This window comes from Gasterosteus aculeatus, chromosome X (genome assembly GCF_964276395.1).
Source record: "Gasterosteus aculeatus chromosome X, fGasAcu3.hap1.1, whole genome shotgun sequence".
In the NCBI taxonomy this organism is placed as follows: Eukaryota; Metazoa; Chordata; class Actinopteri; order Perciformes; family Gasterosteidae; genus Gasterosteus; species Gasterosteus aculeatus.
Genome location: NC_135698.1, coordinates 3,566,952 through 3,591,679, shown reverse-complemented (window position 1 = coordinate 3,591,679; position 24,728 = coordinate 3,566,952). Strand labels below are relative to the sequence as shown.

General features: G+C 39.6%; 1 protein-coding gene, 1 long non-coding RNA gene and 1 pseudogene across 3 annotated transcripts; 1 reads left to right on the top strand and 2 right to left on the bottom strand.

Moving 5' to 3' along the window:
* Positions 1 to 12,882: 12,882 nt before the first annotated feature.
* On the top strand, positions 12,883 to 13,682 carry LOC120809297 (histone H1 pseudogene; annotated as a pseudogene). Its single transcript, XR_013451131.1, has one exon. The product of XR_013451131.1 is annotated as a histone H1 pseudogene (transcript).
* Positions 13,683 to 15,851: 2,169 nt separating this feature from the next.
* LOC120812598 (histone H2A-like) lies at positions 15,852 to 16,298 on the bottom strand. The gene has a single exon (XM_040168726.2). The coding sequence runs from the start codon at positions 16,270 to 16,272 to the stop codon at positions 15,889 to 15,891; it is 384 nt and encodes a 127-aa protein (XP_040024660.1). The 5' UTR covers positions 16,273 to 16,298; the 3' UTR covers positions 15,852 to 15,888.
* Positions 16,299 to 17,152: 854 nt separating this feature from the next.
* LOC120812605 (uncharacterized) lies at positions 17,153 to 20,470 on the bottom strand. The gene is made up of 3 exons (XR_005710672.2): positions 20,378 to 20,470; positions 20,178 to 20,264; positions 17,153 to 17,273 (listed from the first exon to the last, which is right to left on the bottom strand). It is a non-coding gene; the product is annotated as an uncharacterized LOC120812605 (long non-coding RNA).
* Between the last annotated feature and the right edge of the window lie 4,258 nt (positions 20,471 to 24,728).

Genomic DNA, 24,728 nt, shown 5'->3' with positions numbered 1-24,728 from the left:
ATCTATCGTCGGGGAGTTTAAAAAGGAATGAACGCGCTTCTGCCTTAAATCAGAATTATTTTTTTTTGCCTTGAGAAATTGGTTGTGTGGCGTGAGTGTGTGTGAAAACTATGGAATGCCGTTTTAGTCAAAAATGAATAAATACATAAATAAATGAATAAATACATGAAATATCCACTTTTCATTTCATGGTACTTTTATTTTATAATGCCACTTTTCATTTCCACAGTCTTTTATTTCATAATGCCACTTTTCATTTCATGGTACTTTTATTTCACAATGCCACTTTTCATTTCCAGAGTCTTTTATTTTTAATGCCGTTTTACATTTGCAGAGACTTTTATTTCATAATGCCGTTTTACATTTCCAGAGACTTTTATTACATAATGCCGTTTTTCATTTCCAGAGACTTATTTCATAATGCCGTTTTACATTTCACATTCTTATATGCAAATCAGGGGGCGTGGCTACATCTAACATTCAGAACAGACAACAGAGCCGTGTGCAAACAAAGGCTGGCAGTGAAAGGGCTGTGAAAGTAGCAAATAAGGTACTGGTTCATTCATGTCTGAGAAAAGTATCTCAGACTTATTGAGAGCGGCTGCCAACCGCCTCGATGGGATGGAAACCACCACCACCACCTACAACCAAACACCACCTAGAGCTGCCGAAGTGGGAACCGCAAGCACAAGAACCCCTGTCCAAGGTAACGTTAAACAAAGTCGAAGTTAAAGGGTGAAAGTAGCTAACACAATTAACATTAGCGTTAGCCTAGCTAGTTTAATGTCCATGGATATTCAGTATAGAAGTATTGTACTAAGTCAAATGTGGGTGTGGTTGACACATTTCAATTATAAATATAAGGGTATGTTAGAAGAAGAGAATAGAAACACGTCCAAAACATTGTGGTATCATTAACATAGCGAGCTAACGTTACTTCAACCAGCTAGCTATTACCATTTTCACGAGTGACGCCGAGATTGCTTGTGTTTCCCCGGCACAGTTTAACGGCAGGTGAAAGTGGTACTGTCAGAAAAAACAGTAAAGTCATTTTATACAACGTTATGCTATTAGCTTGCGCTAAGGATTTTCCCAGTAATATTAATGATATCCAAGACACTTTCAGCAAGCTCATTTGCGGCTGCATAGTAAACGTCACGTTACTCGGCCGGTTTAAATCAAGTAACTTTGTGTGTTTTTTCTATGTGTCTGTATGACGTTATAGACTATTTAAAACGGGTCAGAACCCCTCAGGCCGATAACGGTACAGATCCACTTTTGCCTGAAATATATCTGACGTCTATTTTTCACGCGAGACGCGAGCGTTTCCAGGCAAAATAGAATAGGAAAATATGCTTTATGTCATTTAGACACGAATACATATTAATAAATTACATATTGATGTTTGAAAGTCTAGGTTTTGATATAACATTGTTACAGTATGAGTTGCAAACGCTGATCTCACAACCAAAGATAAACTAATGTTAGCGTTACACGAAATTTCTAGCAGTGGGGAAAGAAGTATTCAGATCCTGCAATATTACTGCAGTAAAGGTGCTAATTCTACACTGTGATACTTCTCCAAAAGTAAAGCATTTATTCAAGCATTACTTGAATAAAAGTTTGCAAGTATCATCAGCTAATGTTAAATAGGCAGCTAAAAGCATTGCTTGTACATTTAAATGTTCCCAGTTAGTGTTATCTTATCTAATATCTAATATTTCGGGATGAATATTCTTGCTGCATTCATGTGTATTTTGCATTTATAAAATAAGATGTTTAAGGTTGTGCTTATGTTAACTTCTGTACATACTGTTGGGTAATTTTGTGTATAGCAAAGCATCATGTTCTACAAGATCATCATATATTAAATGAAAAAGCTTTGTCTTTGTGTGCCTAGCATGCTACTGTATTTACAGACTGTCTCCTTAATCCTATGTTTTCTTTTTCACATTTTTAAGCTGAAGTGGTGATACTTTTTGCTCCTTACAGTGATAGGCCAGCAAGACCTACAACATGAACGGCACCTCCAGCTAAAAGATTGTGTTGGACGACGTTTACGCACAATTTCTTTTGCCTGAATGGCCATATGGGGGACCAAGTTCCTGCAAAAAATGCCAAAATGGAATTAACAGCTGCTGGACTGGGAGAGAAACGGATTGTGTTTCATCAGGCAGTTAAAGGGTAACTACCATTTTTTTCCAACCTATACCCTATGTTCCTATGTGTTTGTGTCTAATGGGAACAACAATCTTTGACATTGGTCCAGTTGTATTTACCCTCACAAAAGTGCTTGTATTCCCATTGACATGTTCAGATTAGTATTCTAAGTCTCTGACAACATCATGAAAAGGATTCTTAAGAAGGTTGACCTTTCTGTTAAAGAGTAGGATCCTTTTTTGTCAGACATTTACAATATCAATCTGAGTCTGTCAGCGGCAAAACAAGCACTTTTGTGAAGGTAAATACAAAGTGGACAATTGTCCTATTAACTTGCATTGTAGCTTGTTTCTCCGCTGCTGACTGCAGCCATCTTGCTTAATACTGTACCAATGTCAAAGATTGTTGTTCCTATCAGTCACTTAGACACAAAACATGGGGAATAGGGTTGAAAAAAACGGTACCCTTTAACATTGTTTTGAGAATTTATGAATATGAATGTTAAAATAATAGCTATTTTCTTCTCTTCCCCCTTTTCTATTATGTGTGTGGTATGTAGTAAGAGAGGAAGATCATAAAAGTTTCTGTGACAAAATTGAGGAAGTCTTTCCACAGTTACAAACAGGGGGGGTTTCAACTACTCAGGATTTCAGGGACAACACAGAGCAGAGATTTAACCCCAATCCCAAACCTAGATGAAGGATACACTGTCCGATACCTCTCCAATCCTGCAACTGGCATTGGATAGGCCATGATTTACATCAGGCCATTGCAAAATCGTATTTTTTGTGAATGTGTAAGTATGTCATTAGATTTAGGGCTGATGTTCTCTGGTCAGTTGATTGATTTGTTTTTCAATCCGCTCCGAATTTCATCCCAGCCTAAAACTTGAAAAAGAAAAATTTCAGCTTAGGTTGATTGATGTGATACGGAATACCTGCAGAGGTAACAATGTAGGCACAAGGTATTGTACTTGGCCTGGCCCTTGCTCTGGATGAAGGGAGGGCTGAAGCATGTAGGGTGAGATTTTAGGTTGAGCATCATTTAACTGTCAGCTACCAGAAGAAAAACTTTGCATAGCAGAAATACTATTCCATTGCAAAACCTAAAAAAAAAAATGCTGCCATCAGGACAAAACGCTTAAGTGATTAATGATCTTTGATGTCATTGTTTTATGTAGATCCCAAAATCCATGCAACACCAAGGGCCGCTGACCAGATGCTTAACCTGTGACAAGGATTTCCCTTTAAACCAAATGAGAAATCATATTGCCACGTGTCCAGGGTGTGTTTGTTTATGTGTTATAATTGTTGTGAAACATTTTTTCTTACTCATTTAAACCATACAGGTTTCAGTGGAACATAATACATATGTACAACATGGTAGTCTTGTCAGAAACCTTTGACTGAATATGACTTTGGTGTCAATATTCGAGTACGTGTAAGTTATATTACTTATACTGTAAGTATTACAGAAATTACTTTTATCTTCTAAAAGTCCCAATTGTTAGTCCCTTCTTCTGTTGTACATATATTTAAAAAGTTTAATATCCAGTCTATTCTTTAAAAAGATGCTATTGGCCGTATAGGGACTTAAATTCATGCCAAAGTCATATTCAAATGTCCTTACAAACATCCATGTTGCTTTAAGATTATTTGTGTTAATCTCTGTAAACTCTTCGCTGTTTGCCCACTGTTGCTGCAGCTTCTTCTGTTTACACTCAGAGTGAGCAAGCAGTAAATACTTCAAGCAGGACAGAGGAGCCATCTTGCAGCATCATTGAACCTAGGACAGATGAGTCACCTTGTAGCATCAGTGAAACTAGGACAGAGAAGCAGTCCTGGTCCTGTAGCTTCAGTGAAGCCGTGAAAGTGCAGTTAGATTTAGGTGAAGGAAATTCACTGCTAGGGAGAATGCAAAAGTTATTAACTTCTCTGCCGTTGAGCATTTTAATCCAATTTGTGTTATAATTGTATCTTTACTGTAGATTGGAAGTCTGAACCAGATGCAGAGAAAGCTGCAAAGCTATACAAGTCAAAATTACTTTCTGAAAACGAGAACAAAAAAGCCATCCTGCTAAGAATGGACCTGCGGGACTCAGCAGAAGACCAGGAAAGATCTTTAATCTCGACCTACAAGGCTCCGAAGACAGAGTGGGCTAGCCCTCTCAATTGTAAATTGAAAGGTACTGCTGTGTCAATGTTGGAAAATATAAAAATATTTTTCCATATAATTTACTCAAAACATGTAACTTCTTTCCAAAGGGGATGCAGCTGTCAGAGAAGGACTCAACAGGTTCTTCCTCTCAAAAGTGCTGACCCTTCTCCAGTTTGCACATAAATTTAGGTATGTTGTGGCCAAACATGTTTTTGGTTTGTGTTGAGCAATGGTGACTTTCATAAAGTTATTGCTCAGCACTTCTACAAATGTAAAAATTCTACTGCATTTTATACAGGGAACACCTGTACTCCTCCAATTCTGGACAGGATGGGATCTCTTGGCCAGTGAACTAACGCTGGAAGTGGTCAGCAGTGACTTTCCCATGTTTTGAAACACTTCCTGCACACTACAATGACTACGGAGCTTTTGCTAGTGACATTCAAGCTTGCCTCAACTCCACTGACACAGGCTTTGGTCTTATTTAGGATGGACTCAATGTCCAAAGTTACTTAAACAAAACCAGATCTTTTTCAATCATGTTCATGGGAGTGGTGGGGATTTTATCACAGACCATTACGGTTCCATTTCTTGGTCTAGTTCAGTCACACTCAGGTTCACAATAAATGTTGGCACAGCTAGATGTGCTCCAATCAAAAAAGTGCAGTGCAGTTTTTAAACTAATCTGTTTTATATTCTGCTTTTAAAACTAATCTTTGTTTTGCTTGATTTGCTAAACTCCACCATGGCTATGGGACTTCTTTGCAGAGTTTTTAAAAGTTTTCTGTCGACCAAACTGTAAATGAGAAGACAATCTGAGACATGCAATGAACCAGGCAAAGATATTTCACTTTTTTGAACAAATAAAAGCACGTTAATGAACATTGCCTCCTTTTTATGTACAGTATACCAGAATGTAATGTACTGGAGATAACACTTGGTGCACCGAGATCGCTTTTGGCTCAAAACTCAAACCCTCAAAAACTGAAACATAGCAATGTAGATGTAGTTTTCATGATGAAACTGTGCTTGACCTAAGGTTCTGGGTTTAACATGCCTTTGAGTGTCTGAACAGTTTTAATGTAAACTGCCAATGCTTTACTGAAAGGAACTTTACAGTTTGGTAGGCTTGCAAGTTCATGTTCACTGAACGGGCGCAGGAGCTGGATCTCAGGAACACTGACAAAAGATGCACAGGGAGTATGTGGTCCTTCCCAGTCGACGCCATAATCCTCATCAACCTGAAATACAAAAGGAATACAGGTGTTCAGGCCATTATACTGGGGGTAAAAAATTGTAATTGAGGCAGGGCATAAGATGGTATACATTACATGATCTAAAAAATGTTTTACTTGTGAGAAATCTTGTCCCTCTTTGTGATTTAATAACCACAACTGCAAAGGTGAACGGTGGCTTGCAGTCCTCAGTCCGTGATGATTCCAAGCCTCCTTGAACAGCTGAAGATTATGCTGAATAAGTGGCATGAAGCACCTGTGTAGTGCATATAGGTCAATCTCTTGATCAGGATTAGGTAATTCAATTCAATTCAATTCATTTTATTTTGTATAGCCCATAATCGCAAATTACAGGATAACTTCCGTTTTTTCTGAGTTTAGCATCAGGAAGTTGCCGGTCATCCAAGTTTTGATGTCTCCAAGACATTCTTGAAGTCTAACTAGCTGGTCCTTCTCTTCTGGCTTGATCGACAAATGTGGCACTGAGGTCCAGCAAGACAAAAAAAGAGATGAGTCCTTGGTCCGATGCAAGTCGAAGATCATCTGTAATTTTCACCAGTGCGGTTTCTGTACTGTGATGCGCTCGAAATCCTGACTAGAAATCCTCGAACAAAGCATTGTTTTGTAGAAAGTCACATAATTGATTTGCAACGGATTTCTCAAGGATCTTAGAGAGGAAGGGAAGATTAGAGATAGGTCTGTAGTTAGCCAACACCACCGGAGCAAGAGTAGGTTTCTTAAGAAGAGGTTTAATTACAGCTACCTTGAAGGACTGTGGTACATGTCCTGTCAACAAAGACAGATTCATAATATCTAATAAGGATGTGCTAACTAAATGAAAAACTTCCTTAAGCAGCTTGGTCGGAATCGGATCCAAGAGACAAGTAGAAGATTTAGACTTTGAAAATAAAGAAGTCAGTTGATCAAGGTTGATGGAAGAGAAGGCATCCAAACAGGCATCAGGGCCCACTGCTGCATCCAAGGCTCCTACATCGGAGGACAGGTCGGCACTGGTTGAAGGCAGGAGACCATCAATTTTCTCTTTGATAGTCAGAATCTTATCATTGAAGAAGTTCATGAAGTCGTTACTTGTGAGGTCCAAAGGAATAGACGGCTCAACAGAGCTGTGACTCTCTGTCAGTCTGGCTACAGTGCTGAAGAGAAACCTGGATTTTTTTTTCTCTATTAATGATAAGTAATAAGATGCTCTTGCGTTACGGAGAGCCTTCTTATATGTTTTAAGGCTGTCTTGCCAAACTAGCCTAGATCCTTCTGATTTGGTGGAACGCCATAATCGTTCAAGTTTCCGCACGGTTTGCTTTAGGTTCCGTGTTTGAGGGTTCTACCACGGAGCAGACTTCCTTCTTGTTGCTATTCCTCTTTCCAGAGGAGCAATAGCGTCCAGCGCCACTCTGAGAGAGCCTGTAGCAGTATCGACTAAATTATCGATCTTGGGACGGACTGAGGTTCACAATACAAGACAATAAAATACAGCACCTAGATTACAGTGTATTCCTGGCGGTTTACATTATTCAACAGTTAGCATAATTGAAAAGTTATGGCTCATGTGGAGACCCATGAGACGAAGAGTGTGATTATGGTGAAAAGAGAAGTCATAGCTGGATTTCAGGTCGTGATGGCATATTAAAATTATGTTAAACTGGTTAAGAACGATCAGTAAAACTCCCGACTATCTCCCGACTATGTTATTTGAAATCGAGTATACGGTGGAGGCTTTTTCTCCAGGTTTCTTCCACTTTTAATGGCGTGTTTAATTGTTATCTTCATACCTTTGGTTATGAACACTCCTTCCGGTAATATGAGAGTTCCTGTTCTCCCCGCGGGTTTGTACCATGAATAACCATAACATTCTCACTCCCCTTGTCAGATCTGTTTGGAAAAAAAAAATGACTATCCAACATAATTGTACCTGTGTTACAAATGCTATGAAAACTGCTATTTAATTCTAAAAAGAGTCATTGTACATTCATGAATTCATTCAGTTGTTATGAGACATTTATAGCACAAAATGATGTACCTAACTCGGGATGGTACTCTATATTGACCAACAGCAGACATGAAGCCATCAAGAACAGTTGCAGATCTGTTGTTGGTGGCACAATTTAGATAAACAATCAGCCTGGAGAATCCATCAATGCCACCATGGACAACAATCCTCCACCTGCGTGAAATACAACATGATTTATTTGACTGGGACCTCATGGTCCAAATCACAGTTGATAGAGGCACATCTAGTGCTAAGGTTGGAGGGGTATGGTTATGGCAGGTTGTGTGATATATAACGTGAAAAAAAAATCCTGTAATAGCTTCAACTTGTCCTGTCCTCTTTGACTAATAATAATGTTGTAGTCCAGACAGCACTGGTCTAGAAAATTCTGATGGACAGTACACAAATAAGTAAGAAAAACAGACCTGATCAGCTTTTGATTGCCATCTATATGCCATAGACTATTTGGTGCAGGAACATTGTACTGACGACGCCTTGCAGTCTGTAGGGTTAACCTTCGCATCAAGATTGCTCCTGGATAAACTCGCTGCATCGATGCCCTTAATCGATGCCCTAATTGAAAAAGGAGATTCATGATAATAATACTGGAATAATGTGGAATGATAAGTTTAAGTGTAACACCAAGCAGATCCGCGATTTCTCGGGTTGATAGACCGGACAACACAAAGTTAGCCAGCTTGTCGCCAGGAATATCCAGAGGCAGGCGTCCAGCACCTGTGCTTGTAGTACCAGCGCTAATGTTGACTTTTTCAACTTGGACCTCTTCCACACGCACGCGGTGCTCAATCAGTCTTAAACAATTTAAAACTTTGTTTTCTATGTATACACCTTGAAGAGCACTTATCCGCCCTAGTATTTCCAAGAAACCCTCAATATGTGTCAAATCATATCTGCAGAAAACCCATGTTAATCGATTTCATCTGCTAATGCTAGCATGCTACCTCGGAGCCCACCGATGTCTTCCATTATGTCAGCACTCACGTCCCTTAGCCAGCCTTTTTTGGCACACGGCTCTGTTGTCTGTTCTGAATGTGAGATATAGCCAAGCCCCCTGATTTGCATAGAAGAACGTGAAATGTAAAACGGCATTATGAAATAAAGGTCTCTGGAGATGAAAAAGTGGCCTTATGAAATAAAAGTACCATGAAATGAAAAGTGGCATTATGAAATAAAAGTACTAGGAAATGAAAAGTGGCATTATGAAATAAAAGTACCCTGAAATGAAAGTGGCATTATGAAATAAAAGTACCATGAAATAATTAAATGTATTTAATATTTACGTATTTATTGCCTCATTTATTTGTTTCATGATGTATTTCAAATGCATATTTCATGTATTTATTCATTTATGTATTTAATTTTGACTAAAACGGCATTCCATATACATGAGTGTGTATTGCGAGTCTTAGAGTGACAGCTGAGGGGCCAGAGTGTGCGGCAGTGTCAGAATGTGGTTAAAAAAATATGGAACTTCGGCCCTTCCAGCCGAAGTATACACTTTTGATGCTTAATTTCTTTGAATTAATGATGGCATGGTTGTGCTGATTGGATTAATGTGTTCATGGAATCCCAGAGTTCTTTAGTTTTGGTTTACAGAGTGTTAAAAGTGACACAACCTCTGCCAAAAGCCCCATAGGCTCCAATGCAAATCTGCCGACATATTTCTCAAAAAATCCAGAAGATACACGTTTTGTAAACTGCCATAGGAGCTGTATTTATTACCGGACAGACATAAAAAACACATCTATGCGTTCGGTAGAGTCTTGGGTCTCGCAAAAACGTCTTATTTTTTACATAGCTGTTATAGTTTTGCGCTAGTGAACACTTGTTTGAGGTGTGGATTCTGTGTAACTCGCTGTCCTGTCTCTGCCCTGTTCAGCAGCTTGTTAATGAACCCAGGTGCGCCGTTGCCGTGGATACTCACACACATGCTGCAGTATCTGTCTGTGACTCACAGCTGCTCCTATTACCTGAATAGTGGAGTCACATGATGCAGCTATGCTTTCTGTCAACAGACCAACATGATGAAGACACTCGCACCCCCTCCCCCCTGACCTCTTCTCACTGTTAATCAGTCAGTCTCTCTGTCTAATTCTCCTCCCCTCTCCCTCTCTATCTCTTCCTCACCACCCCTCCCTGCCTCACCCTCTAACCCTCCCTCCCTCTATCTACACCCCCCCAACCCACCCAATCCAATCATTTCAAAATAAAAGCGCCATGGGGGAAATTTTTACTGTAATGTTTGTGATGAGCCCTATTAATTAAAAACGTCTTAGTTTAAATAACAAACATTCTGTCTTCCAACCCCCCCTCACCCAATTCCATCATTTCAAAATAAAAGCCTCAATGATTATCTGTACCTTAACCATGAAGCTCAGAATGAAGCGGTTTTGTTGAAATACGTATTGCTCTTTCAAATACTACTACAACCACTACGAATATTACTAGTACTTCTAGTACTACAACTGATATGTCTACTACCATACTACTAGTATTTCTACTTGCAAATACTCCTATGGCTAATAGTAGTAGTATTACAGCTGTTTATACGGCTATTGATACTAAACTTACTTCTACTGCTTACTACTTACTTACTACTAGCACAAATAAAACTATAACTAATGCTACTACTAATATTACTACAAACAATTTAAAACCTCTTTTTATTCATCTCAGCTTTTGTTATTTCTGTATTTTTTTAAATTCATCTAAGCTCCAGCAACTTCTGTATTTTTCAGCAAATCTATTAAAATTCCATGCAGCTTCCCCCATATATGTATTTTCAGCTATTTAAAATTAATTTCAGCTTTTCTAATATCTGTAATTTTCAGCAAATGTATTCAAATTCCCTTCAACCTTCTGTATTTTCAGCTATTTTTAAAAATTCAGTTCAGCTTTCAGCTTTTTGCATTCCAACGCATTTTCAGCAGGAAATGCATTTTCTAGTTATTATATAAGTTATATAGAAGTATATATATATATATATATATATATATATATATATATATATATATATATATATATTTTATATATATATATATATATATATGTGTTATTATAATTTCAATTTTTTTTAATTCATTCATTCATTTTATAGGCCTATTTATTTGACCTTTATTAAGTGCTGCACACAATTATTTTTAATATTATTATTAATATCAACAGGCCTACCTATAATTTATAGTTTTTCACTCACCTTTGCCAGTGTCAAATCCCCTCAACTAGGCAGATGTTTCTTACCTTGAAAGTTTTGATATAATTTTTATTTGAAAATAAATAAATGGAATATCTGTGATATTTCAAATTAAAACAAAGTGTGAAGACTCGATTACTACTTTTGCAAACCACTAGTAAAGTTAAAAAAATATGTGCCAGGAATCAAGTGTTTATATAGTAGTGGGGATATAGTAGTGTGGATGGCTCTTCCAGGCAAGTAATCTCTACTACACAATGAGGCCTGCTGGTGGTCATTTTGATCTGGGTCATACAATTCTCTGTTATATAGCTGACCCGGCCCCAGCCCTCCATCACAGTCAGGAACGATAATGTGGCCCCCAGACATAATGTGACCCCTGTTCTACTGAGAGAACCATTTGCAGGGAACCCAAAATCCTTTGACCACTCGGCCAAAAACTTTAGAGATCTCCATATTTCTGTCTCATCACATGCATAATGGGTCCCTGTGGAGGATTACTTTCTATTTACTTTTATCCTGTACACACCTTTCAGGCATGTTAAAGTATACTTTTCATTCCTTCAAAATATAGTCGTCGCTATAAGTCATTTACCCTGGAAAAAAACAAGTTAAAACCCAACAGAACATATTGATTAATAATATAAGTCAAGGGCGCAAATATCTGTGTTCAGATTATTATTATCCGAAATACAATATTGTTCCTGTCTTCCTGTTATGTCAAGCGTTCCAATTATGCAATTTCAGAGTGTTAGTCTGAATACAATCGTTAATCCACAAATTGCTCCTGTCTTCCTTTGTAAAAAGGTGGATGCTGATGAATGAGATACGCCATAAAATTCAATTGTCATTCTAATTTCACATTATTGCTTCTGAATTGTTTTAATTTTTTTTTGCTCAGAATGGTACTCAATGGTTCCACACTCATACAAGGGTTGGAACTAACTATTTTTGAATGTTTGCTTAGGAATACTTTTATTTAACAATAATAATAGTAATGATAACTTTGAGTTTGAGTGTGTTTGTTGATTATAAGTTGAGCTATGTATATTATACATCAATAACATTTCTCAGGACATAAAAACTGAAAACAACTAAGAGAGAAATTTCACCTTATCGTGTCTCGAGCAGACAGCTTGTTTTTTGGGCTGAAGTAGATGCACCGTGAGTTATTAAGTTGTTCATTGATCTAATCGTGAGTCATGTTCTTCGCTGTTCACAGTTGATCTGCATACATAATAATAACAATATAATAATGACAGCACTAAAAATTCAAAATTTTAGTGCTGACTTCCTTCATCAGCTGAATACTATTACACACCATCAGTGGTACAATAGCGGTGTTATTGCAACGTTCGAGTTTCCAAAAAAAAGGCCACATTGGTTTTTCAGTATATTTGATGATTCAAATATGTTATACTATTTATAATACAACTTATTAGCAGAAGACATGACCACAGTGAGCAGCTCCTTTGAATGTTGGCATAGAAATACTTCATTCGTAACTTTATGATAGTCATAATAATGATTACATGTGTTATGTTCACCTAAATGTAACTGCATCTGTGCTGATAGAATTCATCAGCACAATATAAATAATGGTTTACAATAATAGACCTATATGCATATGAAAGCTTCCAAAAAAATTAACATTAGTGGGTCAGTATATTTGATGATAAAAAGTTGTAACTGCGTATAGTAAAAGGTACTATTAGCAGAAGAAATGTCCACAGTGAGCAGCTCTGATGGGAGGTCTGATTGAACTGTAACCACCATCACTGTGTTTGCTGCTTCCACAAAAACTCCAGTTTATTAAATACTGATCAACATCTGATGGTCGTTGTACGTTGACACCCTGAACCAACATGTGGATAGTTTGGAAACCCACTTTTGATGTTGAATTGATGTATTTTAAATACTTTGAAGAGAGAAATGAGTGGGAAAAGCCGCTGATCACTGCTGTCCACGGCGCTGAGTAGGTGAGGTTTGGAGGCTCCTCAAACAAAACGCATTGATCATCAGAGCTCTACGTGACCTGAACATGAAGAGAAACTAGTCCGCTATCGGCTCCTCCACCTTCAGCCTCCAGCACCTGATGCACATTTAGTTTTTAGTCTTTAATCAGTGGAGAGAAAACACAAGTGACTCGACTTTCAGGCTGCACGAGGAGCTCCGGGCTGGGTTGAGTCTCTACGGTTCTCATGGTGCGTTTAAGTTCAGTCCGCTGCTTTCAGCTCTTCATCAGTCTCACTCTCTCGAGTCCTCGACGATACAAACGCACAACAACGGGACAAAATGGCAGAAGTAGCTCCAGCTCCAGCCGCCGCCGCGCCCAAAGCAGCCAAGAAGAAGGTGTCCAAGCCGAAAAAGGTCGGTCCCAGCGTCTCTGACCTCATCGTGAAAACTGTGGCCGCTTCCAAGGAGCGGAGCGGCGTGTCTGCTGCCGCCGTCAAGAAGGCTCTGACCGCCGGAGGATACGATGTGGACAAGAACAAGGCCCGCGTCAAGACCGCCATCAAGAGCCTGGTGGCCAAGGGGACTCTGGTCCAGGTCAAGGGGATCGGGGCCTCCGGCTCCTTCAAGATGAGCAAGACCACCGCCGACAAACCGGCAAAGAAAGCCGCTCCTAAAGCCAAGAAGCCCGCGGCCAAGAAACCCGCAGCGGCCAAAAAGCCCAAAGCAGCGGCAGTGAAGAAAGTTGTAGCCGCTAAGAAGTCACCGAAGAAGGCCAAGAAACCCGCAGCGGCCAAGAAGGTGGCCAAGAGCCCCAAGAAGGTAGCAAAGAGCCCCAAAAAGGTGGCCAAGAGCCCCAAGAAGGTGGTGAAAAAGGCCCCTGCAGCCAAGAAATCTCCAGTGAAGAAGGTCGCTAAGCCCAAAGCCAAGAAAGCAGCACCCAAGAAGAAGTAAACTGATGTGACAAACACTTCTATAAAAGGCTCTTTTAAGAGCCACCCAATCCCTCCTTAAAGAGCTTTTCCTTCTCTTAAATTATTAACACAATACTTTTTATGTTTATCTCTAATCAAAGATACACTGTTAACTGTTGTGGATTAACGCCCTTCAGTTTAATCTGTGTTCTATTCTTTCTCCAACACGTTTACTTATCTGACAGACTCTCTATTTAAAGCACCCTCATTGTGATTATCCTGATGTTGTCCCACTATTGTCCCTCTTTCTGGCATGTTGCTGCTAGACTAACTGGCTCATTCTGGTTGATGTCTCCTAGTGTCTACAGACACACACGAGACCTTTGAGCGACTGCCGGTGTTTCTACATTATCTTGCCCAAACTTTTGCTATGCGGTCAAAGACGTGTTTCCATTTATATTCAACCTTGCCTTCCTGCCCTTTGAGCCCCCGTTAAATTAAACAGATTCACCTAGATTTATAGATTCCCTAGAAAGTTGGACGATATACACATTTTTCTAATACACCATAATGGCCACTATTGTGTGTTTTTGGTACTCCTTTTAGAAAAAACAAACCATGGATGCAGATCGGGCAACAAGGCAGTTTGTGCTTTGAATTGATAAGCAATCATTAAACAATTTGCACATTTCACTTAAACATGTATAACCGAATTATTACCATTATGAATATTTCAGTAAATACTGTGCCATTTTAAAAATGAACACATGAGGAGGAACGTTTTGAAATACAAGCATAAGGAAATCATCTTTAGAAGAGGTGGGTGGCTCTTAAAAGAGCCTTTGTGTTGGCGGTCTAGATCAGGTTTACTTGGAGCTGGTGTACTTGGTCACGGCCTTGGTTCCCTCAGACACGGCGTGCTTGGCCAGCTCGCCGGGCAGCAGCAGGCGCACAGCGGTCTGGATCTCCCTGGAGGTGATGGTGGAGCGCTTGTTGTAGTGAGCCAGGCGAGAGGCCTCGCCGGCGATGCGCTCAAAGATGTCGCTCACGAACGAGTTCATGATGCCCATGGCCTTGGAGGAGATGCCGGTGTCGGGGTGCACCTGCTTCATCACCTTGTACACGTAGATGGCGTAGCTCTCCTTCCTGGACTTTCTCCTTTTCTTGCCGCCCTTGGTGACGGCCTTGGACACGGCTTTCTTGGAGCCCTTCTTGGGCGCTTTCACAACCTCAGGCATGATTCAAGTCACTTTCGTAGACTGTCAATGTCGCGAACAGAATAGGACGGCATCTATATATGAACGAGATGCAAATTTCTCTGTGCGGTTGCTCGAGATTGATTGGTTACCTTCTGTGTGATACTGCGCATGCGTCACAAACATCGCCTCTAAACGGATTTCTCTATTGAGATTGAAGCACTTTAGTGCTCTTGATTTAACACGAGATTGTTTTTTATTTGTGTCGTTTCACAACAGAGTTGCATGTTGAGAATTATGTTGTAAGAATCATTGTGTGCACTGAAATCATCTAATGAAGGTCACACAAACCATTCACAATCACAGGGCACCCTGTTGATAATTATGTCAAGACATGACACACACCTTTTTTTCATCCAGAATAGACAAATACATGTCTATTAGTCATAAATATTATAGGGCACCTTAACAGGACTTGTAGGCATTCGGCACACTGAGCCACGGAAGTGAAACACGTACGGTTTGTATTCTTCACATCTTCAATTTGGAAGTAGGAGGAGCACAATTATCCTGATGACTGACATCTAGTCGTTCAAATTAACGTTTGAGCTCGGATTGTTTGTGAGGAATCAAGGTGGCCCGAAATCAACCATCGGGTTAATTTGGCTAATAGACTGGAATCAGTTGGACCGATTTGACAAACATCCACTGTATTTTTACATTGATTACACCGGGATTTACTGAAACGGCAAAACATCAAAAAGGACAACTTTATTGTAGGCACGGAGCCAGGGTTAAAAACACTGCAGCAGCTACATCCGTTAATGATTTAGTCTATAACAAAATCCTGATCCAGTTATCTTGTTAGTTGATCCCAAATTGGTTAATTACCATTCAAGTCTTTTATACGCGCACACAAGAATAAAAGCAAAGCACAAGAACGGAGTTTTAAACTATTGTGCCTTATACTGGTGACATGTGTATCGCAGCTCTTTTCGTGTGGGTGGGTGGCTCTTAAAAGAGCCTTTGTGGTGGATGGAGGTCTCCGGCTTTACTTCTTGGCGGGCTTCTCGGTCTTCTTGGGCAGCAGCACCGCCTGGATGTTGGGCAGCACGCCGCCCTGAGCGATGGTCACTCCGCCCAGCAGCTTGTTGAGCTCCTCGTCGTTGCGGACAGCCAGCTGCAGGTGACGCGGGATGATGCGGGTCTTCTTGTTGTCGCGGGCGGCGTTTCCAGCCAGCTCCAGGATCTCAGCGGTCAGGTACTCCAGCACGGCCGCCAGGTAGACGGGGGCTCCTGCGCCGACACGCTGCGCATAGTTCCCTTTGCGCAGATGTCTGTGGACGCGACCGACTGGGAACTGGAGTCCAGCACGAGAGGAGCGGGTCTTTGCCTTCGCTCGAGCCTTTCCACCGGTTTTACCTCTGCCGCTCATTGTTATACTGTTTCAGGGAAGGAAGTGTCTGTGAACGCGTCAAACCCTCCTTTATATGTCCCCGGAGCGGGCGGGACGGTTCCTGACGCGCGCACCAACCAGAGAAGAGGCTCCAGGCGCGAGAGCAGAGGGCGGGACCTCTCATATTTGGCAGACAGTTTGAAATCATTTTCCACCAATGAGCAGCGGAGACTCGCTTCTAGAGGCGCGGCTGAGCTTTTGTTCCCAGCAGTTACCGTCTTCTAAATGAATGAATCTATGAAGTACCAACAACGTTCGTTTCAGTTCATCTAATTCAGGCTTTTCCTAATAAATCCTATTTTCTGGCTCTCACATAAATTGTGTCTGAGAGGGATTAATTTAGTGTATTTACCTCTCCAGAAAGTGAATGGCTACATTTGTGTCAGTATGGGACTGCCTTGCGTGGAAAAAAGAGATTTTTTTTCTCTCATTTTGTACCCTGATCAACCATAGTGAGGTAATGTAGGTCTGTATCTTGAGTCGAATCATTCACTAAAAAGGGGCAAGTTATACATCCCATTTGTTAGTGAAGGCGTTGAAGTGTGTCGGTGTACATCACCCTTATAGCACTGTAGTGAGAATCCTCACTATTCAATGTCTGCGGATGTGTGGACTGGCTGGCTGTGTTTGATATCTAAACTATTTGTTGTACCCTTGTATCGGTCAGAAGGCTTTACAGTCTGTACACATGCGACATCCTCTGTCCCGAAACCCACACATCGGCAAAGGAAAAACTCTTCCAACCCTTCCATGGGGAAAAAAGGGAAGAAACCTTAGGGAGAACGTCAGAGGACGGATCCCACTCCCTGGATGGACAGATTACAATGGATGTCATGTGTACAGAATGAAAAATACAAAAGATGTATAATACATTTAATTCCTATGACAGAAATGATTCAAATTATTGCGAGTAGCAAGCCAGGCCCACGGCAGGACCACTGCAGGGACGACCACCACCATGAGATAGAACCACCATCCACCTGGGGGAGGGAAAGCACAAAGTCTTTAGGAGAGGGTAATGTTGGTTTATAATGACAGTAATATGATTTAGTATTTAAAATAATAATGATGATGGCAGCAGCAGCAGGTTTCAGGACCAGGGTCCAGAAGGAACTACGAACTACGGAGACCTGCTAGGGGAGAAAGCACAAAAAACTCCCGGAAAGAAGCGGAATAAGTCATGTACATTAATAAAACGTGGATTATTGTAGAAAGAGAGTGTGAGAGAGGAGCTTGGTGTGTCCTAAGAAGTCCCCTGGCAGGCTAAGCCTATAGCAGCTTAACTAAGGGCTGGTCTGGTCTAACCTGAACCAGCCCTAACTACAAGCAGAATCAATAAGGAAAGTTTTAAGTTTTACTTTAGAAGAGCTGACCGAATCTGCCCCCCCGGACTGAAAGTGGAAGCTGGTTCCACAAAAGAGGAGCTTGATAACTGAAGGATCTGGCCATCCCATCCTACTTTTTAAAACCCTAGGAACAGCAAGTAACCCAGCATCTATGGAGCGCAGTTGCCTTGTAGGGCAATAAGGTGTTACAAGCTCTTTAAGATACGGCGGTGCTTCACAAGCAAATGCCTTGTAGGTGAGGAGATGTACCTTAAATTCTATTCTTGATTTAACAGGGAGCCACTGCAGCGAAGTTAATACTGGAGTAATATGATCCCTTTTCTTAGTTCTTGTTAATACACATGCTGCAGCATTCTGAATCAACTGGAGCGGTTTAAGAGATTTACAATAGCAGCCTGATAACAAAGAATTACAGTAATCCAGTCAAGAAGTAACAAACGCATGAACTAATTTATCTGCATCACAGACAGAAAGTTCCTGATTTTCGATTTATTAAGTAGATATCGATAAAAAGTGTATCACGTGACAGCTGACTTCGAAGGCGCTCTGGGCCTATCAAGATAACTTCTGTTTTTTCTGAGTTTAGCATCAGGAAGTTGCCGGTCATCCAAGTTCTAATGTCTCCAAGACAAGCTGGTCGGTCTCTTCTGGTTTGGTCGACAAATACAGTTGAGTATCATCTACATAACAATGGAAGTTTATGCGGTGTTTCCTGATAAGATGGCCCAAAGGAAGCATATAGAGGTAAATAAATTGGTCCAAGTACAGAACCTTGTGGGACTCCGTGCCCAACATTGGTGGCCTTCGAGAATTCACCGTTTACCAGAGGTGGAAAGAGTACTGGAAATTTGTACTCAAGTACAAGTACTGTTACATTGCTTGATTTTTACTCAATTACAAGTAAGTACTAGTGTTAAAACATATTTAAGTAAAAGTACAAAGTGCTCTTCTCAAAAACTACTACAAATTACTTTTTAACCGATGGATGTTTTATTGCATCGTCAATCGCAGACATTAGATGTATAAAATTTAAATTCAAAGCACATTTCTTAGACGAACGATAGAAGAATTACAGGCAATTTTACGGTGGCAGATACGTGCAAAGGCGATGCAAACTGCAAAACAAATGCAACAGTAAAACGCTGCAAGAGAAAAATGCGGCAATCACTAAAATGACCGGAGCACACGCGACGCAAACTTCTAAAGACATACAAGAGAGAAACGCTGCAAGTTCACTCAAAACACAACGGAAGTTTGCCAGGCCGCTAGGGGGTTTTGACCTGTGGGATAGTGGATGGACTATGGGAGATCTACCATAGTAACGACGGAGAAGAAAGTTAATGTCCTTTATGTCTTTTTTAAACACCCGGCCGTAATTATAGCTTTGGCCATCATTCTTTTTTTTAACGTTCTTCTCCTTCCATTTCTTTCTCAAATTCTCAGTCCACTCTTTACACCGCTGTGTATTTAACCTCCAGAAACATTTGCCTGCTGCACCAGCGACTTGTCCTTTGCTTATATTATGTCTTAGAATAATTGGCGCGGGCACGATCTGACAGCCAATAAGGATTTGCATTGAAAAAAAGCAATCTGACAGTTCAAATATTACATACTCAACAGTAGGGCTGCAACTAACAATTATTTTGATAATCGATTAATTGGTCGATTATTTCTTTAAATTAAAGTAAAAAACAGCATTAAAAAGCTTTAATTTCCAACCCTTTATTCTAAAACAGAACTGCAAGTATTTGTAATTTGTTACTTCCACCCCTGCCGTTTACAAGCACAAACTGGCATCGTTCCGATAAATGGGATTTAAACCAGCTGAGTGCAGTTCCTTTGATACCAATCAAACGTTCTAGTCTCTGCAACATGATACGATGGTAATGGTATAAAAGGAGATGAGTCCTTGATCCGATGAAAGTAGCAGATCATTCGTAATTTTCACCAGTGCGGTTTCTGTGCCGTGATGCACTTGAAATCCTGACTGGAAATCCTCGAACAAAGCATTGTTTTGTAGAAAGTCACATAATTGATATGCAACGGATTTCTCAAGGATCTTAGAGAGGAAAGGAAGATTAGAGATCTGGGCCCGTATCCCTAAAGAATTTTTGTGCAAAAAGTGGCTCCTAGCGGCCAAATTCTAAGAAAATTCTCAGAGTCATTACGTTTTCTTAGAATTTCCCCTAAAAGTGACATGAAAATCCCAATTAATATAAAAGCTATTCCTCAAGATTCCTAGTACTTAAAAGGGCTCCTACGGCGAGATCTGCTAGGAGCAGGGAAGAGGACTTTTAGTGGCTTAGGAGTTCCCCTAAGCAGCTGCACAAAATGGCCAACAGAGGAGGCAGGAGAGATGTCCTGCAAACACTGGATGACAGGGAATTATTGAGACGCTACAGATTAGATCGTGCAGGAATCATGTTTGTGGTGGATCTCTTTAGAGATGCAATTACTTCACCAACTCGACGCCACAACGCTATTACACCGGAGAAGAAAGTTGCCAGATTATGTGGTAGGCTATAGTATTTTGCTCACCTGTGAGTGAGGATTCCCGCTTCTGTGCTGAAATCTCATCTTTTGCCTTGGACTGCAGCACATACCACCTTTTCTCACAATCGTCGCCTGTCCGCACCACCAGTGGAAAAGAGGCATTGATTGTTTGGCATATTGTGTCCCAGGTGTGCGCCTCTTGCCTTGGCTGGTGACAGTTGGGCCAAATTTTCCTCGTAACATACCTTTATGTTGGTTCACCAACTGGGCCAGCAACAAACCTTGCTCCTCAGTCCAGTTCGGGTTGCGATTCCTTTTTTTCTCCATTTTCTGTGTTTGTAGGATATTTGTTAACAAGCCTTCATAAATAGACCAGCCAGCAATCACAGACATTGATAAAAGCTGAGCCGTGTCACCCTCGTTAAGACCACACTGAGTTGTAACGTTGCAATTTCTACTTCATTAAGGACAGCCCCTTGAGATAGGCCATCTTGTTTTCAATGGGGTCCATATGGGAGTGAAAGTACAAAATATGCCAGCTAGGATATTAATATGAGCAAATAAGACACAAATCATTATTTGAACAGGGTGTAATGAGCTTAAGTTTTCACATATTTTAGATTCTAATGTTATGCTATAAACCCTACAGCTTACTATTCATTTTCCAGATATTTTCTTGAATGTGAAATATTATTTACAATTACAGTCTGCATAAGATTAGAGTGTATAATTATGTTTATTGATTTGAGGGTACATCCTTTGCTCATTATCACCAAAAGTTCATTTTCATCAAACTTGTAGGATCAACCAATCACGGCTTTTGAAATAATGACTCATACCTAGCAACGGGGTCAACCACACCTCCTCACTAAGAGAGGATTTTCCATCCATTCCTTGCTCAGAGTTCACTGAAAATGTTCTGGAATCACTTCTAAGCTAAAACTCCTGGCAAGGAATTTTTAGGTTAAGTTAGGAGCTCTGTGAGAGGATTCTCAGAATCTTTAGGGATACGGGCCCTGGTCTGTAGTTAGCCAACACCTCTGGAGCAAGAGTAGATTTCTTAAAAACAGGTTTAATTAAAGCTACCTTGAAGGACTGTGGTACATGTCCTGTCAACAAAGACAGATTCATAATATCGAGTAAAGACTTCCTTCAGCAGACGGAAATCGGATCCAAGAGACAAGTAGAAAATTTAGACTTCGAAATTAAAGAAGTCAGTTGATCAAGGTTGATGGAAGAGAAAGCATCCAAACAGGCATCAGGGCCCACTGCTGCATCCAAGGTTCCTACATCTGAGGACAGGTTTGGCACTGGTTGAAGGCAGGAGACCATCAATTTTCTCTTTTATAGTCAGAATCTTAGCATTGAAGACATTCATGAAGTCGTTACTACTGAGGTCCAAAGGAATACACGGCTCGACCGAGCTGTGACTGTCAGTCAGGCTACAGTGCTGAAGAGAAACCTGGAGTAATAATCATGAGTAATAAGATGCTCTTGTATACAGAGAGCCGTCTTATATGTTTTATGTTTTCAATCCGATCATATCCGATTTGGTGGAACGGCATAATCGTTCAAGTTTCCGCACAGTTTGCTTTAGGTTCCGGGTTTGAGGGTTATACCAAGGAGCAAACTTCCTTCTTGTTGCTATTTTTCTTTCCAGAGGAGCAATAGCGTCCAGCGACCACTCTCAAAGAGCCTGTAGCAGCATCGACAAAAAAACTTAGAGCAGAAGGAATGGCTTCTTTAAATGGGGTTACAGCAGTATCCGATGAGTCAGTGATTCTCAACCGTTTTTAATGGGTCGTGGGCCTTTGCCTGGGAAAATAAAAATTTGAATAAAAAAAAAAAACATAGTGTTTGTCATATCTGTTAAAGTTAGGTCATTTGTGTCTTTTTATGACTTTTGTTTGTGCATGAAAGCTGTCGAGTTTGTTTGAAATGGCTGAAGATTCTTAATTGTTATGCATGTTGTAATACCTCGTGTCCTTAAGATACACTTTGGGGGTTGTAAAAGGGAATAGTTCCCTCTCTAGAATCGCTACTAGTGATGGGAAGTTTGGATCATTTTACAAACTCGGTTCTTTGAATCTCGTTCAGTAAAATGAACAAATCTTTTTTTGAGTCATTCGTACACGTCGGCGGGGGTGGTAAGATAAATTGTTGGTGGAAAACCAAAGAACCGATTTGAAACTAGGCTCTGTCTCCGAACTAGCACCAGTTCTGCCTTGGTGGAAAAGGGGTGAACACACACAGAGACAGAGACACACCCACAAATACCCTGGCAGTGGCCCTGGAGCCGTCACAGCAAATGTGAATTGAATTAACCCCAATGAGGTACTCCATGATTATCATGTCAAAAAACACTGTTAGTGTTAGTCAGGTCATCTCGTGTCTACGTGTCTTGTGATTTCTTGTTATATTTTGAAAATTAACCTTCCTCTCGTTCCTCTCTCTGTGTGTATATAATGTCTGCATCTCCCTTTGTCCTGTGCCAGTTCGTCTTGTCCTAACGAGATGTGCGCAGTATTAGGCCTATGCAATGTTATTTAAGGCGCTATAGGGTTGACGTGGATTGTACACTTTGGGTCGCTGTGTTAGTGAAGTTGTTTTAGTAGCCTTTAGAAACATCTCGTGGTGCACAATGCTGCAAAATGAAGATTATAATTTACTAGTGGACATTTCCTAAAAATGTATGTTTAAACAATAGAATGCATTTTTAAATATGAGAAAATTGCAACATCTGAATATTAAAAAAAAACAGATACTTGTTTCATGTGGTTGCCATTAGTAAAATACTTTTATAGAGGGAGGTTTTATTACCTCTTACAATCATAATATAATACTGTCAAAATAAAAAACACTAAACAAGAAAAGAGTTTGCCTTTTTCAGTGTGAAAAATGCACACTGTCATACTCTCATGATTATTATTTGTTATACTTATACCGGTTAAATTAAGCGTTTTTTGGTAAGTTGCAGGGTTTTTCTTGTTTTTCCTGGTTTTTCTTGTCAGGGGTTTCACCTTTCCAAAGAATTTCTACAAAGTTCAAAGAAGTCATTTTTTTAAATAAAACAATTTTTTCAGCAAAAGCTCTTTGTCTGCTTTGGTTTTCCTTGCAGCTAGATGGCGGTGGACACAGTTTAACTGGAGTTTTCACTCCTGTGTAACACAGTATATCCATCAGATGGTTGTCTCATCCTCCCTCCGATTGCATCATAATATCTGGTGATTTGGCTTTGTAAGCCCAAACATCTTTGTCTTTTATATTGCTCTACTTTGGACAATGTTTAGGTATCTGAGGCACAATGACAGAGGTGACGAAGGTTGATTATTAATGGTCTAGTTCAGCAGGGGGCGCTATGTGAATAAGATCAAGCCCCGCCTCTGTCTCCTATCACGTCCTCCGAATGGGTTTAAATTTCTTTGAACTGACGCTGTATGCTTATCTTGTTTCAAACTTATCTGACAACATGAGCGGAAGAGGAAAGGGAGGAAAAGGACTCGGCAAAGGAGGCGCCAAGCGTCACCGTAAAGTCCTCCGTGATAACATCCAGGGAATCACCAAGCCCGCCATCCGCCGTCTGGCTCGCCGCGGTGGAGTGAAACGCATCTCCGGTCTGATCTACGAGGAGACCCGCGGTGTGCTGAAGGTCTTCCTGGAGAACGTGATCCGCGATGCCGTCACCTACACCGAGCACGCCAAGAGGAAGACGGTGACCGCCATGGATGTGGTCTATGCCCTGAAGAGACAGGGACGCACTCTGTACGGTTTCGGAGGATAAACCCCGACTTCTATTACAAACAACCAAACGGTCCTTTTAAGGGCCACGCACTCTCTCTGAATAGCTGATGTCCTTATAAGGATCTTCTCAGAAATATGCCAATATTGTTGCATAAGTTCCCTCCTCTACCAGTAAGATCGTGAGGTAGTGAAGTTTTCAAAATGTCTGAAACATTTTGTACGTAATACTGATTTGATTAATGTAATACTGATTGATTTTCCAGAAATATTTCAGAATCTGCATTACCAAATGTATGAATAACTTATTGAGCCCCATCCCAGTGAAGGGGCAATTCTATATTATATATATATAATATATTATATATATATATATATATATATATATATATAATATAATATATATATAATATAATATATATATATATATATATAATATATTATATATATAATATAATATATATATATAATATAATATATATATATATATATATATATATATATATATATAATATATTATATATATATATATATATATATATATATATATATATATATATATAATATATTATATATATATATATATATATATATATATATATATAATATATTATATATATATATATATATATATATATATATAATATATTATATATATATATTATATATTATATATATATATATATATATAATATATTATATATATATATATATATATATATATATATATATATATATATATAATATATTATATATATATATATAATATATAATATATATATATAATATATTATATATATATATATATATATATATATATAATATATTATATATATATATATATATATATATATATAT